At 46.7% G+C, this 17,439-nt stretch overlaps 3 protein-coding genes and 1 non-coding gene across 5 annotated transcripts; 3 read left to right on the forward strand and 1 right to left on the reverse strand.

Annotated features, from left to right (window-relative positions):
• Positions 1-643: 643 nt before the first annotated feature.
• On the forward strand, positions 644-7,592 carry spinb (spindlin b). Its single transcript, XM_076147465.1, has 7 exons — positions 644-743; positions 1,843-2,136; positions 2,488-2,536; positions 2,645-2,739; positions 3,467-3,622; positions 3,717-3,950; positions 4,578-7,592. Exons 2-7 carry the CDS (start codon positions 2,085-2,087, stop codon positions 4,775-4,777), a joined length of 786 nt encoding a protein of 261 aa, XP_076003580.1. The 5' UTR covers positions 644-743; positions 1,843-2,084; the 3' UTR covers positions 4,778-7,592.
• Positions 7,593-8,313: 721 nt separating this feature from the next.
• Positions 8,314-8,412, forward strand: LOC142996625 (small nucleolar RNA U13). Its single transcript, XR_012961772.1, has one exon. It is a non-coding gene; the product is annotated as a small nucleolar RNA U13 (small nucleolar RNA).
• Positions 8,413-8,888: 476 nt separating this feature from the next.
• Positions 8,889-12,231, forward strand: mak16 (MAK16 homolog (S. cerevisiae)). Of its 2 annotated transcripts, none has more exons than XM_076147464.1 (10): positions 8,889-9,080; positions 9,753-9,802; positions 9,890-9,999; positions 10,078-10,142; positions 10,250-10,401; positions 10,559-10,613; positions 10,747-10,821; positions 10,905-11,026; positions 11,223-11,271; positions 11,367-12,231. In XM_076147464.1, exons 1-10 carry the CDS (start codon positions 9,066-9,068, stop codon positions 11,580-11,582), a joined length of 909 nt encoding a protein of 302 aa, XP_076003579.1. In that variant the 5' UTR covers positions 8,889-9,065; the 3' UTR covers positions 11,583-12,231. The 2 variants fall into 2 exon arrangements, with proteins under 2 accessions (XP_076003579.1, XP_076003578.1); XM_076147463.1 differs by having other exon boundaries at positions 8,891-9,080; positions 10,905-11,015; positions 11,209-11,271.
• Positions 12,232-12,538: 307 nt separating this feature from the next.
• On the reverse strand, positions 12,539-17,212 carry LOC142996519 (ras-related protein Rab-14-like). The gene is made up of 8 exons (XM_076147466.1): positions 17,057-17,212; positions 16,725-16,783; positions 16,456-16,509; positions 16,080-16,257; positions 15,449-15,515; positions 15,271-15,358; positions 15,125-15,155; positions 12,539-14,883 (listed from the first exon to the last, which is right to left on the reverse strand). The coding sequence occupies exons 2-8, from the start codon at positions 16,774-16,776 to the stop codon at positions 14,706-14,708; spliced, it is 648 nt and encodes a 215-aa protein (XP_076003581.1). The 5' UTR covers positions 16,777-16,783; positions 17,057-17,212; the 3' UTR covers positions 12,539-14,705.
• Between the last annotated feature and the right edge of the window lie 227 nt (positions 17,213-17,439).

Raw genomic sequence — 17,439 nt, forward strand, 5'->3', positions numbered from 1 at the left:
CTGATAAGGTGGAATCCAAACGTGTCACTGGTTTGATTCAAAACTCTGTACTCATATAACTCTTTACTTTTATATAGTTATCCAAAGAGCTTTACAATGACCTTACAATCACTATCATCATACAGTGTGTGTGTGTGTGTGTGTGTGTGTGTGTGTGTGTGTGTGTGTGTGTGTGTTCAGTGTCTTGCTCAACAACACTTCGAGGAGGACCCCGGAATCGAACCAGGACCGGCCGCTCTGCCCATCCTGACCCACGCCGCCCACAATCAGCCATCGAAAGACAGAACTGATTTCCCTGCGCGCAAACTACTATTGTTCTCTGTAAGGTTCCTAAGGGGCTCTATTGGTCGTTTTAAGATGCAGCTAAATTTCTTACATTTCATTACATGCAAGTGAGCAAAGTTGTTGCATTAACGAATAAACTCACAAAGTATGTGGTGAGACTGTGTAAAGGGAGATTAGCTGCCTCATTTTGAGCAAACGACAAGGAATCAGAAATATCCTTTTTGCTGAACTCTACAGAACTTCGTCCTCCATCTCTACAATCGATCAAACCTTAAGAAACGCCGCACAAATCATTACGTCAGATATCATGGTTTTATTTCGGAGGGGACGCGGTATGACTTCCGCCGGCGCTCCGCTACAGCGCAGTGAAATTGACACTTATGGTGGCTGAACGGAATCGGAGCTCAGCAGATCGATTCGGCTGATTGGAAGACGCGGGGACGCTGATTGTTGTATCGGTAAGAAACTGAAGCCGTATTTGCACAGACTATGTCGCTCCTGGCGCCTTTGGTTTGATTGTAGCGCATTTCCACCGCAGAGCTGCTAGCTTAGCGCCGTGTTCCCCCTCCTTTGTTCGCTTGCGCCTGTTTTTGCGCCGATGCGGGTTTTTGTAAATAATGGCGCAATATGTGTTTGCGGGGGAGGGGAGTGGGAGTGGGAGGGGGGCGTGGGGGGGGGTCGATGGTAACATAATGGGGCGGGGGCGCGACATTAGAGTCAACTGTGACCTCTGCGTCCATCATCATCATCAACATCATCATCATCATCATCATTATGATTATGATTGTACACATCTTCAGCCAAAACACACACACACACACACACACACACACACACACACTCTCTCTCTCTCTCGCTGTCTCTGTCTGTCTCCGTCTGTCTCTCTCTCTGTCTCTCTGTCTCTTCAGTGTCACATGATCGCGATTGACAAACACACTGCTGTTGGATGAAGGGCGGGAAAACATCTCGCCATCCTTGGTCCTATATGTCAGAATGTGACTTGGAGCATCAAAGTGTGTGACTGACAGTCTCAGTCTGAATCCATCCGGCTCAATACTTTGGTGGAAAGTGAGACACAAACAGTGGAACAGTATTTGAGCCTTGTGGGTGTTGGAGTGTCTAAAGACCGAGGCAGACCAACACCGTGCCATCTTGATGCTAGCTAGCTGTTGGAGCGTTATGGTATCATGGGTTTATGTTGAATCCCTACTTCCAGTGGCACAAATGACAAAAGATGCTGACGCAGCACAATGAGCAGCTCACATTGTTTCTTCACTGGCTCAGGTGATTCAAACCTCTGAGGAGCCTTTGGGAAGCTGCCAGGTGACTCTGCTAAACGTTCTATCAGGGTTCTGTTCTTCTCAGGTGTGTCGCTACGTCGCAGAAATGTGATCCACCTGGACTTAAGGGTTCCTCTAAAGTGGGAATGTGTCAGGGAACGTAGCTTTGAAAACACACACGCACATCACACACCTGATGTATCTGGATATGGATTAAAGTGTCCAGATGTTGTGTGGTGCCAAGTCCAGATGTTGACGCGTCCCTCTGCTCCCACAGGCTGCTGTGACCTCACGTCAGACTCTGGGTGATCGTCTGTACCCGGCCCGTATGCAGCAGCTCCAGGGTACAGTCTAGTTCCCCGGGGTCCTCCTTCCTCCCCCCTCCTTCCCTACCCTCCTCCCCCGTCCCTCACCCATCCCACCCCTCCCTCTCCTCACTCTGCCCAGACTCGTTACGCGGGTCCCAACGTTCGGTCCGGACCGGCAGCCCAGCTGGCTGCCCCGCCCACAGGTGGATGAATGAAGACCCCATTCAAGAGCCCCGCGGCCCCCCGGCCCCGAGCCGACGGAGGTGAGTTGCTACAGACCCCCCTCCCCCCTCAAAAAGACATGAAATACATAATCAGCACAAAGGAAATCCAAATATTTTCTAACTCAAGCAAATATATCACATTATATAATAATAACTCATGTAATGAGACATTAAATTCTAATTTTTTGATTTAAAACAATCAAAATAAAGTGTAAACACTGTAGTGTGTGGAAATGATTTCAAAATATGTCCAAACTTTTTTACACACCACAAAAATATTAAACATCTAAAAAAGCTGAAATACAAAACAACATATCACAAAACTAAAGTAAACAAAGTAACATCAGAATCCAGAGTGAAGATCCTAAATGTTTCTGTTTTGGTCTCCAGGACATTCAGGCACCACTGCAAACATGATGAAGAAGAAGAATTCACACAAGTATGAAGCCTCCTCATGTGTTTTCTTGTTTCTTCTGAATGTCGTCGAGCTTCTTGTTCTGTTCTGGTTCTGTTTGGATGAACTGGGTCTCATTGGTTTGTTGTGCAGGAAGCAGAGGAGCAGCGTTGGTCCCAGTAAGACTCTGGCTCCGCCCAGGAGGAACATCGTGGGCTGCAGGATCCAGCACATCTGGAAGGAAGGCAGTGAGTGATGAAGACCATGCTGGAGGTCTCACCGGATCATTCCCTGCTTTGCTATTGAAAATAGTTGATAGTTGATATTGGGCGAGTAAATTTGGCTGCAGGTTCAAACACTCAAAATCTGAACGATTCCTAGAAACGGAAAAGTGGAATTCCAGATTTCCATCCCATAACCCAGGCTGTCCACTGGCAGTGTAGTGTATCAGTGTACAAAACCATGGGGGATTGTTATTGTCCTTACCCAGGAAGAGGATGTCCCTCTCTGTGAGCAACATAATAGATTTGTTTAAGTCTAGAAAAACTCTGGAAACAACAGAAACAGTAGACTGAAGTGTGGACACGTTGCTACATTGTTGCGTGATTGTCAAAGTCTCACAGCTGTGCCGAGCCAGCACACACACACACACACATTACTGAAAAGAGACTTAATCTGTGTCAGCTGCTCAACAGGACACACACACACACACACACACACACACACACACACACACAGTGTCACATGACACAGATGGTTTGACTTCATTGTTGAAACACAAACTGACCCAGCAGTGAATGTGTATGAGTGCTTCCCCCTACAGGTCATTTATTGGTAGATTCATTAATTGTGATGGTATTCAAGTACAAAATGACTCTTTGGAGTATATTTGTGGACTAAGTATCGTGACCAAGCCAATATTGTAATGTTTCACTTGCTTTTCTAAATTTTCCTGACCATTTTTCTGTCTTGTAGGTAAATCATCCCAGTGGAAGGGGACGGTCCTGGACCAGGTTCCTGTTAACCCCTCCCTCTACCTGATCAAATACGACGGCTTTGACTGCATCTATGGTTTGGAGCTCTACAGTGATGACCGGGTGGTGGGGCTGGAGGTGCTGCCCGACAGAGTGGGTGAGGGAGACTTCACCAAAAACAGACACCAATCATGTCAAATACCTCCATCAGCTAATGTACTGTATGTGTGTGTGTTTGGGTGGGGGTCTAGCTCCAGCCCGTGTGAGTGACTCCATGCTCGCTGAGACAATGATTGGAAAGGCAGTGGAGCACATGTTTGAGACGGAGGATGGGCCAAAGGAAGAGTGGAGGGGGATGGTGCTGGCCCGAGCTCCCATCATGACCGCCTGGTTCTACATCACCTATGAGAAGGACCCGGTCCTGTACATGTACCAGCTGCTGGACGACTACAAGGAGGGAGACCTGCGCATCATGCCCGATTCCAGTGAGTGTCACCAGTGTGTGCGTCACCCCACTGAGCCGCTCGCATCAGAGAGCAAACACGAGTACACCACATGTCTACCATCTCCTCAAGAAGACACGCCCACATGGAATAACACACACTTTCTCTTTTAAGCATGGACACAAAAAAACAAAGTAAAACTCTGCCCACTTTCATACCTGTGTGAGGTGAACACACCTGGCAGGGTGCCATATTCAGAATAGCTTAACCCCTGTCTTGCCCTCTGGATTCATCAAGTGGGTTTGGTCAAAAGGCATCAGCTGAGAAAGTGAACACACCTGAGCCGTATCCTGGCAACAAGGACAGTCACACACACTGAAACCTCATAGCCGACTACTGTTTTGTGTGAGTGAGGCTGTATAGCTAAGTAAGTTCAGGCTACAGAACCCTTAAAGGATTTGCAGGATTGATTCACTTCCTGTATGTCGGCGATGTGGTTGTTCCATATTAAAGACGACGGACCTCTGAAAGATGAACTCATGAGGTCTGAGTAAGCAGGGACAGATGGAGACCCATTGGATTATGGGATGAACCTACTGTGTTGTAGTGTCGCTGCTGTTGGCGGTGGTTTGAACATTAAAAATCTTCTGTCTTTTCTTTTTCATTCAGACGATAACGTCTCGACTGAACGGGAACCCGGCGAGGTGGTGGACAGCCTGGTGGGCAAACAGGTGGAATACGCCAAAGACGACGGGGGGAAGAGGTCGGGCATGGTCATCCACCAGGTGGAGGCCAAACCTTCGGTCTACTTCATCAAGTTTGATGACGACTTCCACATCTACGTCTACGATCTAGTCAAGACCTCCTAAGACTCAAGACTCTGTCAAAGATTAAAAAAAAGACTTGCAAAGACCAGCTAAGACCCAGTGAGACAAGGCATTTCTATAACTATGGTTCAAGACCCACTTCCAGTCATCCCAGAACACAGCTGGATCACAGCCGGCGACCCATCCAGACCTGCAGAGACATGTAGACACCCATGTCCCAAAGCTTCACCCAGACTCACAAACATGTAGCCGAGATATTAGCTTCAAGATTTCATCAGACAGGAAAACCAGCTGAAAGACAAATCAAACGTCCAGGAACAGGAAGCTTCTTCATTCATTAGCTTTCTGTTCCTTGCTCAGTTGCGACGGTAAACAAATAAAAATGTAGCAACGGTATTAGTTTAGATTTTGAAGTTCAAAGAGACCACATGACTCGAGAACAACCAGGGACATCACAGATCTGCTGGGACACATTCCTGAGACCCCTCAAGGCCAAATAAGACAAGACCAAGACAAGATAAGACCCTCCCCCCCCCTACCCATCCTGTTGGCTGATGAGGACAGAAGCAGGCAAGTCTGCAACCTCTGGGGTTCATGAAGGGATCGGGCTTTGTAGGAATCTATAGCGGAACATCTTCTGGACTCCAACCTTAGTTTTAACATCCTTCTGTGACAGGAAGTGCTTGACTAACGGCGGAGCTTCTCAAACGCAGGTCACCAATGAAGAACAAAGACTTGAAATGGAATTTAAAACAAAGTGCGACACGTTAGAATCCGAGGGTGCAAACTGCTTCTTACGTCATCTTTGTTGTTGGTTTTGATTGTTACATTACCCATAATGCCTTTAGCTTATTCCCTGCAACTGGTGAGCGGCTGCATCAGTTGCTCCCAGAAATAGTTTGACAGCACCGTTGGCATTAAACCGTGGATAAGAGCTAGCTAGCCTCAAGCTAGCAGAACAGAAACACGTTAAATTACAGCGAGAACGCAAACGATGCTAACGGGCGATTTTACAGCGACACGAAGTGTTCAGATGAAAACGTCTTTGGTTTTATGCGAGTAGAAATGTTTTACGTGCTGATGAAGTTTTTCTAGCCGACATTGTTTTCATTCAGATTTTGTAGCTTTACCTGTGGAGATTGTTGTTATGCCGACGTGTTCATATCTCCAGGCACATATGGATGGCCCCGTTTTTTTTATTTGTTTTCATTGATCTCAACTTCCTGTGTATACTGTATATTACCCAGATTTAGCTGTCGGAAGCTAATAGCACCTTTTGCTAGAATTCGATCCCAGCTTGAGCTCTGTCGACCTCATTCATCGCTCATAGTTTGCACGCTGTCCACAAACAGGAAGTGTCAGTTCTGACTCGTTTTGGCAAGGACCCTGGTGGCGTTAACGCGATGCTTTCATGTGCAGATCGTCACTACGCTGGTCCCTCAGGGGTCCAAGAGACTTGCATCTGCTTGACCCTTTGACCTGGTTTGGTTTGTTGATTCTACTACATTCCTAAGTGTTTCCTGTTTAACGTTACCGTGTGGGTCAGAACATTGCAGGAACATTCCCTGAGGGTTGTTCTTGTGTTTGCTTCTTTACCAAACTCTTTGGTTAAGTTTTAAACACGTTCCAGAAAAACCCTCCAGATGTTTCAAGGTGAGCATCATGTGGCCTGTGCATTTGGAGTCATGCCTGTGGAGGCTTTTATTCTAAAAGGTCAACTGCCCTGGATTTGGAAGCATCGCGTTGACGTCACCAGTGTGCTAGCTCCGAGTTGCGTTATTTTTTCTCCCACCCACCTGTGTTGTGACTACAAGTGGGCGGTCCTGAGGCCTGTAGCCAATAGAAGAACCACGTCTCCCACAGGCAGGAAGTGAAGATGTCCTGTAATACTCAGCTTGTCTTTGTGTTACACTTATGAGGCCTGTACTTGCATCTACGTGTTCTGATCGAACGGATCAAGAGGAATATTTAGGCGTGGCACTATGCCAGTGGACCAATCACATCGCTCCACTTAGTCCACAAAAAAAAAGTGTGTTTCGCTACAGCGCCACCACCTGGAAGAGCAACGCTAAAGACATTTGACTGATGGCACCTCAGGAACTTCACTGTACCCCAGTTACCATGACAACTATGTTGTCCAGGATGTACCCAGTGACCCCCACCCCCCACTCCAACAACAAAATGTGAATGGTCTGTTGGTGGCAAGTCTGTTTATTTGTAGTGTTTCTTCACCTCCTGTCTGCTCTACAGAGCTCTGACTGCCTGCTGGGAGACTTTCTGCTCTGCGGGATGAAAAATGCTTTTCGTCTCCATGGCGATATGGATATCAGTCATATGATCTTGCAGCCGACACGCCGCTCGTATTTTACTAAATCCTGCTGGGCTGTATGTAGTGCGTGTGTGTGTGTGCGCGCGTGTGTGTGGGTGTGTGTGTGTGTGCGCGTCTTGTTCACAGCAGTGTTGTTTTTGCATGCAGGTGTAGTTCGTGTAAATCGACGTGAGTTGCATGTCTGTGTCGTTTGCGTTACCAGGCTCGGTTGTTAGGCTGATTTCCTGTCTGTCGTGGCTTTGGTTGCGTTTCCTCTCCTCATTTGTTTCGTTTTTATCCTGTTTGTTTGTGTTATTGAACAAAAAAAAGCGTCCTCCTCCCAACAGGATCCTCGTCTGTCCTCATCTGATGGGACTCACCTGGGACAGTCCGAACTTTACTTTGAAAGGCTGCACAGAGACGATGATGGAGGTGAAATGTGTTTTTGAGTGGATTGTCCCTTTAACAGTGCCAACTACACATGCCAGTGTTGTACAGCAGTGAAACGTTCACATTATTTACTAAAATAAACATTTCTCTGTTTTTTCACTGTCTAGTCTGTGTGACTTTTTTTTATCACAAAACACTGCAGAGTGGAACTATGACCCTGATTGGACTGAAAACATTTAAAATGATCAGCCAGAGATTTCCTAAGTATTAACACCAAGATAAATATTGGTAATGATGAATTAACTTACATTTCATAATGAATATATTTATATTATTGAACATAATTAACATATACTTGTATATTATTAATTTATTGAGTATTAACATTTCTTATTGAACAAAAGAAATATATTTAAATATATTCACGTTTACATACATTTATAGTTATTACTTATGTATCTTGTATAACATGAAATACATATATCAATGTTGAATTAGCATAAATGAAAGTAGCCTGTGAAATGAAAGAGACTATTTGTCCAAAAGAAAAAGAAAAGGAGGACAAATCCGGACAAAAGGACGCGACAGAGACGGAAAACAAACGATTGAAGGAAGGAAAGAGAAGAAACGAGTGTTTAGCCTCCGGACCATCGAGTAACGCTGTTAGGTCATTTTCGGCTCACCCACAATGCATCACTTCGGAATCTCAGTCTATAAATTGACTTTTTCCCCCGTTCATTGCGTATTTAACGTTAATTTTCTTTGTTTCCCGCCTTTCGAGTACCGTTTTAGATAGAGCGTTTGTACGCGTAAGTTTGTCACCGTGACACAGAGTGTCCGTGCAAGTCTTCAATAGTTCCTCACGCTCGTTCTTCAGGCGATCCTTTCGGTTCATACATGTGATGATTGGTGCTTTCACAGCTTTCTGTGACAGGTGCAGCCCACTCTTGTTACGCTCTGCGCCTCAGCCCGTCTGATTCCGAACCGAAATCGAGATTTAAACTTTAAAGCTGTCCAAGGAAATAATTTAAGTAAATCACCATAAACATATCATACTGCCCCCAGTTGGTTGAGCAGGGCCAGTCGTCGGCATAATATCACAGGCAAACAGATGTCACATAAACACCCTACAACAACTATGCACGCAAACGCATACACACACGTTACTGCAAAGATGGATATGTCTGCGCGCGTGCGTGTGTGTGAGAGCGTAAAAAGCGTCCTGGCTGCTCCTCAAATTAGGATGATAGCATACACAAATATCCAAATAAATATTGAAATTGTCAATAAATGTATATATTCAGATGGCACCAATAGAATTTAATTTGTTTGTTGTTGAAAATATCTTTGTTTATGCAGTTCAATATTGACGGTACGTCGCATCTGGTCTCCTTAAATTGGTTTTCCCTCCAAAACACAAGGTGGCGCTAATGCAGCTTTAACGCTCCATAGGGACCAGAAACAGAAGCAAAGAAGAAGAAACGCGCATGCAAACAAAGATGGCGGCTACCTGAACGTCCATGTGGCTCAGAGATAGAAAACAAAACGTCGTAACTTTTCCTAAGTCGTTTGAAGACAAATATTTTATATAAATTTATCGGGAAGTAGCGGAGAATCTGCGCAGAAGCAAACATGCAGCACGACGACGTAAGTATGATGACGACGAAGAAGCCGATTCATGCTAAAGCCTCATGCTAATGCTAATGTACCGGTTACGACTCAAAGTACGAATTTACACGAGTTTACTAGTGTTAAACATTTCAATCTATGATGTCATCGCTTTGTGTCTGACAGCTGGTTTAATCTTTTTTAATCTCAACCAGGATCTGAGCTAAATTGAAGGGGGAAATGTTCGTTTAATGTGACTGCGAACCTCCGTTATAACATATATATACTCTGTTAGTTTGGGGTCAAGATTTCTCAATCTAATAATCATAATTTAATCTGATACTTAAGTACTGGAGCAGTTAGTCACAAACACCTCTGGCGTCAGTTTGGCTCATTTAACGCAGATTCTTCTTAACGTTCAATAACTATAATAATGTCGTTATTTGTAAACGTCATCATTTATTTACTGTTTAAAAGTTAGGTACTAATGTGATGTTATTTATTTGTTTATTTGAGTCAGAGTTCTAAAAGTGTGTGAGTGAGGCACAGGAACAAAGGTTCCCAAACTGTGGGGCTGTGTATTGCCATGCTTCCTATATTAAAGTGCAACTGTCAGGTTTGATCTGTGTGTACATACACACGCTCCTGTCCGCTGAGTAGCCATGGTGACCACAGTTTCAGTGACATTGATGCTGTTTGTTGCTTCTTCAGGTGATCTGGGACATGATCGGAAACGAGGGCTTCTGCTCCTTTAAAGTCAAGTAAGTAACACACACACACACACACTTCCATACTTAAAGGTACATTCAATGTCTTTCAATCAATGCATATTCTGTCACCCCCTGCAGGACGAAGTCGCAGAACTTTTGTCGTAACGAGTTTAACGTCACCGGTTTGTGTAATCGCTCGTCCTGCCCGCTGGCCAACAGTCAGTATGCCACCATCAGGGAGGAGAAAGGTAAAGCAGCTTGCCGTCAACGCTCCTGTGGCTTTACTCGAATGTGTGTGTGTCTCACGCTGTGACGTTGTGCTGCAGGTCAGTGTTTCCTCTACATGAAGGTCATCGAGAGAGCAGCTTTCCCCTCCAAGATGTGGGAGAAGGTGAGTGACTTAAAGCAGCCAATCACAGAGCAGCGCTGTGACCACCAAGCATCACATTGATCTAATGAGATGATGATGATGATGCTGATGATGCTGCTCTGTTCCAGGTGAAGCTGAGTAAGAACTATGAGAAAGCTCTGGAGCAGATCGATGAGAATCTGATCTACTGGCCTCGATTCATGCGACACAAATGTAAACAGAGATTCACAAAGATCACTCAGTATCTCATCCGCATGAGGAAGCTCGTCCTCAAGAGACAGTGAGTCGCCTTCTTCTTCTCTGCTTCCTGTTTGGGTCTGTGTGTCTGTGGGGAGAAGCTGGTTTGTTTCTAAACTCCATGACCTCATTGTTTGTGAAGGAGACACGACTCCTGCACCTTATTAACCCATTCTTAATGTGCGTGTGTGTGTTTGTAGGAGGAAGTTGGTTCCTCTCAGCAGGAAGGTGGAGAAGAGAGAGAAGAGGAAAGAGGTCAGAGTTCACCCTTAACACTCAAACCATTGATTTATCAGCCAGTTGCCGTAAAAGCAATGGTCAATAGTTTGAGTCATTTAAGCTGAAGGTCAAAGGTCAATCCCCTGTGTCCTTCCTCCTGTCGCTGTAGGAGAAAGCTTTGATTGCCGCTCAGCTGGATAACGCCATCGAGAAGGAGCTGCTGGAACGACTCAAGCAGGGAACGGTAAGTTGAACACGCCGCACGTTCGGGACCAACTGAGCCACAGAGAGTTTGACTTTTGACCCGTTACCTGTGTGTGTCTGCAGTATGGAGACATCTACAACTTCCCGGTCCACGCCTTCGACAGAGCTCTGGAGCAGCAGGACGAAGAGAGCGAGTCCGAGTCTGAGGAGGAGGAGGAGGAGGAAGATGATGAGGTGAGGAAGACGTTTGTGTGACAGCTAAGACAAAAGCAAGTAACCATGGAAACCAACAATCATGTCAGGAAAAAATGGACAGGATGAGAAAACTCAAAGAATAGAAGGAGGTAGAAAGCAAAGATGGATTCACCTGTAATGGTGACGCCTGGGTCAGAGGTCAGAGGTCAGAGGTTCTGCTGTGTGTTTACAGGACGTCGGGCACAGAGAGTTTGTGGCGGAGGAGGTGGAGGAGAGCGACCTGAGCGACTTTGAGGTAGAACCCCTGCTTCTCCGTCCTGTAGAGAAAAGAAGTGTTCAGATCAATCAGCCTATTAAAGTATTGATCACTAATCACTAAACTGTGTACAGGAAATGAACAAGCTGAAGGGCAGCAGCGACGAGGAAGAAGAGTCGAGCGACGAGGAAGATGAGATGGAGATGGAGATGGAGGTGGAGAAGAAGTCAGCCGCATCGAAAGGAAAATCTCCAGCCAACGGAGCGGCGGCGAGGAAGAAGCGAGCGTACGTGGAGATTGAGTACGAGCAGGAGACGGAGCCCGACGCCAAGAGCCGTGCCACCTCCTGATCGCTCTGACCGCCAGCTGGGTCGCCGAGCAAGGTCACTGGACTCCTGAGCACGCCGCTCAGCCGAAAGGCGGCGGCGCTCATCACGAGTTGAATCTGAAGATGTGTTTCACCTTCACCTCATGTGGTCGTCTATCTTTCTGTAAATCCTCCACTTCCTGTCTGCTGGTTCACAGCGGAGCCACACGCTACCACAGAAGAAGAGTCTGCGTGTTTCTGATGTTTGATTCCGTCTGAGCAGGTGGTGACTCTCTTCACTCCACCATTTATGCTTAGTGAGTCTCACTGCTTTACTTCCTGTTAGTACGTGTTCTTTCTGTAGGTGAGCCAGGGACGATGTAACGTCTTCACCGACTCAGCAGAGACGCTGGTGCGGTCGTGGTTCTGTGGACACGTTTGCCCAACATCTAAGTGATTCTGATTGGCCGATCTTACTTCATATTAGGACTCACTGGAGGCTTCAGTCAGGGGACCTATGACATCATCAGGGCTACTTTCTGTTGCTGCCCCACCGTCTTTCTTTGAAGCTGGTCAGGGTTCTGTTTTCACTGCTCAGAGACAGAAACACAGCTGATTGTCTGTTAAATATGGAATTCTGAAAAGATTTAATTGCCCGATTATGACAATAAATTCATTTTGGAAACATTTGATGCATGTGACTTTAGCGTTCTGAACCCAATAACTATTTAGAATAAGAGCTACTGTCTGATTGGGGCTTTTATTTTGAAGTAACCTTGATGAAAATTGAAATCTGTTGAGCGTTTAAGTGTCAATGTTCTCACTCTCACACAAACGAAGACATCGATGGGATGGAACCTAATCACCATCTTGTCACTCATCACAGAGGTCAAAGGGTCATTAAAGTTGTATTTACATTCATAACTTCCCTTGATGTTTGGATCATTCTAAGGTAAACTTGTTTCTCTGCATCCTGACTCATGAATGAAGCAGCAGGTCTTCATATATACAGGACAAACTTTATTTACAAATAACTCAATCCTGTGGTCATAAAAGTCAAAGTACAGCTGAAGTAAATCCTGACAGGTTCAGAATATAAATATCATAGAATCATAAGAAGCACACAGATCATCCAGATTAAAATGTAAGGAGCACATATGACAGAGGGGGCGGGGTTAGTGACATATATGTTTGGTCTTTGATTAGAGGCTGATTATTATTACATCAGGATTGTTTTTGCAGATAAACACATTGAAATGTCATTTTTAAAAGCCAGTAATGAGACAAAGTGTTTCCATGCTGAACCACGGAAATCAAACCGTTTTCCATCTTCTAATCCGACACAAAACCTTCAGCACGACAAGAAACTATCAGTGTTAGGAGCAAACAGGTAAACGAGCCGAGTGAGGACGAGTCACACCACTGCAGACGCTCACTGTCCCAGAGTATTCAATGGGATTCTTAACAGGAAGTCGGAATGGAATGAGTTCCACCAGACCCGGAGCCCAAACGCTTCCCAACGTGGAGCCACAGCTGAGCCAATCACAGAGGAGCAGAGATGTACTGATCAGCCCCGACACAGCTGTGAGCCTCTGTGGACAGAATATGTACAACAAAGAAGACATCTGATTCTCTGTGGGACACTGCTGCGTCTGAAATAAGCTGAAGCTTAAACCAACACGGGGAAATCACACGACTCCATGTTGACACACGAGCCACGCCTCCTTCTTTAAGGACACAAATTGCCCGAGGGGTGTAAAACATGGCTACTGGGGGCGCTACCGTGCAACATGAGAGGATCATATGGGTCAACGACAGGAGAGAAAGATGAGTATTGGTAGATGGGTCTTCATCTTCACCATCACTGTGGGTCGACCCTCTACAGACTGATCAATAATCAATGTCAACTTCCACAACAGATCACTTCATTTAATTGAACGTTCCACCAGCTGTGATGAGTGACAGTGACAGAGGGGGGGGGTGTGTGTGTGTGAGTGTGTATTAATGCTTCACATGGATGTACACCCGTGCATTTGAGTGAGTGAGTGTGTGTGTGTGTGTGTGTGTGTGTGAGAGAGTGAGTGAGTGTATCTGCATGCGTCTGTATAGTTGATCCTGTTCTTTCTTGTCTTTTTCCCGTCTCTCCTCCTCCCGGCTGGTGTGTGTGTGCGTCTGTGTGTGTGAGCTTGTGCTCCATCTGACCGGACCACAGACAGCGACAAACACATCATCAGCACAAAAACTCTCCCAGGAAACCTCCGGAGCTGCACGGACGCTCTGGATCCGAGGCGTCTCTCATACACAGCAGTATAAACAAACGTCCCATCCATACCAACAACAAGATGGAGATGCAAGTCCACACATGTCAACTTAAGGAATAAATTATCCAGGGGGCCGAGCAGGCGTGGGGTCGTTTAGAGGAGGAGGAGGAGGACCCAAGATGGAAGGAGCAAGGCAACGTGCTTCCTGACGGGAATCAAAGCTCTGATCCAGGTGATTTAATGCAACGTGGTGTAAAGTTACAGCCGACGCTCCGACTCCACTCTGAGAGCACAAGGTCACACCGGCACGCCAACATTCAAGGATGATGAAGGGAGAGAAGCTAATCAGAAGGGTCCGGACTTGGAGCTGTAATGGTTTTGGAAGGTGGTGGTTCAGATTGGATCCTGTGGTCCAGACTGGGCCGTGGCTCAGGGTCGGTGTTGGCCTCTACATTGGGCGGTCCAGCTTTAAGGCAAAAGTGTTGCATTTAGGGACGAGAGACGGGCTGACAGATCCAGATTGAGACAGACGGGATCCAATTTCGGGATTTGGAATGAAGAGTCTTGATGATTTGGGGCCCCAGGGTGCTCTGGGTCGAGGCTCCACTAGAGTGGAAGTGGGCAGGGACCAAAACAGGGGGTCCAGATATGTGCTGAGGAATCTGGGGAGATCCTGATCCAATTTAGGTCTAGGACAGTACAGGTTGGGCCCATATTGATCAGGACGTCTGGACTGAGCTGCAGGTTTCACTATTTGGTTAAATGTGTCCAGACTGAGCCGAACCAAAGGAGGCTCAATAGGATGCGATTGGGGCCAAAGCTACGATCAAGATCCTCCAGCTCCCCCCTGCTGAGCTCTGGAGGACAGAGGCTCAGTGTGGACGGATCTCTCTGCTGGTCTGTGGTTAGCAGCTGCAGCCGTCTTTAGCCGGCTGGCTGTCGGTGTTGAGGCGGCCCCCCTGCGGTGCGGACGGTTTGTGCTGGACGCCAGACTCGGCGGCGTTGAGGTCCAGACTGCCGTCCTGGATGTTCTGGTAGATCCTCTTTGCTGCTTCGAGGAAAGCCTCCTCCACGTTCTCCCCTCTGAGAGAGAAGAAGAAGAAGAAGAAGAAGAGTCTCTATCATTGGACAGAACAACAACGTGTCCTGTGTCTTCACCTTTCTAACTATGAGCCACAGCAGCCAGGGAACAACTCCCAATCTACAGCTTAATGCCTTGCTCAAGGGAAATGGCAGGAGCGCCAATTAACCACCAAACACGCACACAGATGTGGGGAGAACACGCAGGCGGGGTGTGTGTGTGTGTGCGTGTGTGTACACTCACGTCTTAGCACTGGCTTCTAAAAACAGCAAACCTGATCAGGAACAGGAAGCAGAGATCAGAACACAATCACATCCTCACTGTTCACGTTAACACACATAAGAACATTTTAAGGGTCACACCCACATACACACACACACACGCCTCACCATTTTCATCTGCAAACTGTTTGGCCTCTTCGTACGTCACATCTCTCTGAGCCTCCAGGTCACCTTTGTTACCAATCAGGATGATCACCTACACACACACACAATCAATTACATCAGCGTATAAATCCCGTATCATAAGATCTGTGTGTGTGTGTGTGTGTGTGCACATGGGGCTCACTGTGTTTGGGTTGGTCAGGTTCCTGGCATCAGTCAACCAGCTGCTCAAGTGATTGTAAGTACTCCTCCTAAGCAGACAAATAGAGAGGGGGGGCGAGAGAGGGAGAGAGAGAAAGGGAGCGAGAGAGAGAGAGATAGAGGGGGGGGCGAGTGAGAGAGAGTCAGGAAGTCAAACAGCCGTAAAACCTGAATGAATGACAGAACGGTGTGACTACGCCCCTGTTAGGACACGATGACATAATGTACCAAGGGCACAACTCGTTCATTTACAGAGCCACCACCAGGGGGCACCAGCACACCGCTTGTTTGCGCCGTGTGAATGAAGCTCTAAATGATTACAAACTGTAACAACAGTTTCCAAGTTAAATACTAATCCATATTAAAGATGGACTGAAGAACGTTGGTACCTGGGGGACTTCCTGTTAGCCCGTCCAAGAGCCCAATGCTACAGGAACTGATTTGCCAGGAACCTGGAAGTCCCCTTGATCATCTGTTTACAGCTAACATTTATATTTCAGAACCATCTTAAGTTGAACTGCAGTGCGTTTCTACATTCTGTTTTAAAGCAAAGCTTCCAGTCTGAAGCTGCCACAGAGCCAAACTGTGTTATCATCATCCAGCTCCGTCTTTACCTGGTGATGTCATAGACCATCAGGGCCCCAGCGGCCCCCCTGTAGTAAGACCTGGTGACGGCCCTGAAGCGTTCCTGACCTGCCGTGTCCCAGATCTGCAACTTCACCTTCTGACCATGGACCTCCATGATCCTCGTCCCAAACTCCACCCCGATGGTGTGAGGGCAGTCTGCCATGACTACACACACACACACACACACACACACACACACAGTCAGTCAACAGTGATGACACCCTGATACACAGAGGGGGTGGAGGAGAGGAGGATGAGGAAAATAAAAAAAGGAGGAAATCAAGTGCAATAGCTGGAGGAAGATGAGGAGGAGGAGGAGGAAGGTGAAAATCAGATGAAGACTTAAGAGAAAAAATAACTCACATTTCTTTTCTGTGAACTGATGGAGCAGACAAGACTTTCCTACACCCATGTCACCTGGAGAGATAGAGAGAGAGAGAGAGAGGGGATTATATAACTATGCAACCATTACGTATGTTTGTTTGTTTCTATCTCGAATCGTATCCGCGTAGGTGAGGAAGACCACTGTGCTTCTTCAGGAGAGTCACGTCCAGGTGAAGTACCCAGACGACACACACTCCCGGACCTCCAGAAGCCTCGTCCTCAGACCTCCTCCGGGTCTTCACACTCACCAATGATGATGTACTTGAAGATGTAGGAGTAGTTGTAAGGTGCGGCGGTCATCTTGTTCCTGCGGAGGAGAGCAAACACAGCCTCAGTGTGTGTGAGAGAGAGGCGGAACAAAAGGAGCTAAGCTAACAACGCCAGGCTAACACCGAGCTCAGCTTTAGCATCGACACACAATCAGCTGATTCCTAAACGCCGCCTGTGTCAGTCAGCTTAGCTTAGCTTAGCCGCTAACCGGCTAACAGCTGCAGCCTGACTCCGCCTTGCTAACTAGCTAACAGCGAGAGGCCACCTCGTCCGACCTAACGGCTTGCCTGTTGGCGTGGTGTCTTTGTACCTTCAGGGGACGCGTTTGCTCAGCCAGGTGACTCGATACGGCTCGGTGTTACACAGGTGGGAGACTCGGTAGTTCTGTTTAGCCTGGTTACCCGTCAGCAAACCGTACAGCACTTCCGCGACTCTACCTCTTCTGCAACGACAACGGTAACATCGCGAGACTTACAGGTCTCTACCGCCGCCGAGTTGATGATCGCCGGAAACAATATATGCGAGATGTCAATAAATAAATACACTAATAAGACAACACCGCGTTTATGGGGATAAGTCTTCAACTGTGAGCTCCTTGTCATAAACAAGTCATAATGTATTATATCTGAAATAGAATGTCAGGGTTATAAATTCAAAGAAAACGTATATTCTTATCAATTTAAAAAGCACCCA

The sequence above is a fragment of the Genypterus blacodes genome, unplaced genomic scaffold (genome assembly GCF_046128005.1).
Source record: "Genypterus blacodes isolate CSIRO-AG114 ecotype Tasmania unplaced genomic scaffold, CSIRO-AGI_Gbla_v1 ptg000038l_1, whole genome shotgun sequence".
In the NCBI taxonomy this organism is placed as follows: Eukaryota; Metazoa; Chordata; class Actinopteri; order Ophidiiformes; family Ophidiidae; genus Genypterus; species Genypterus blacodes.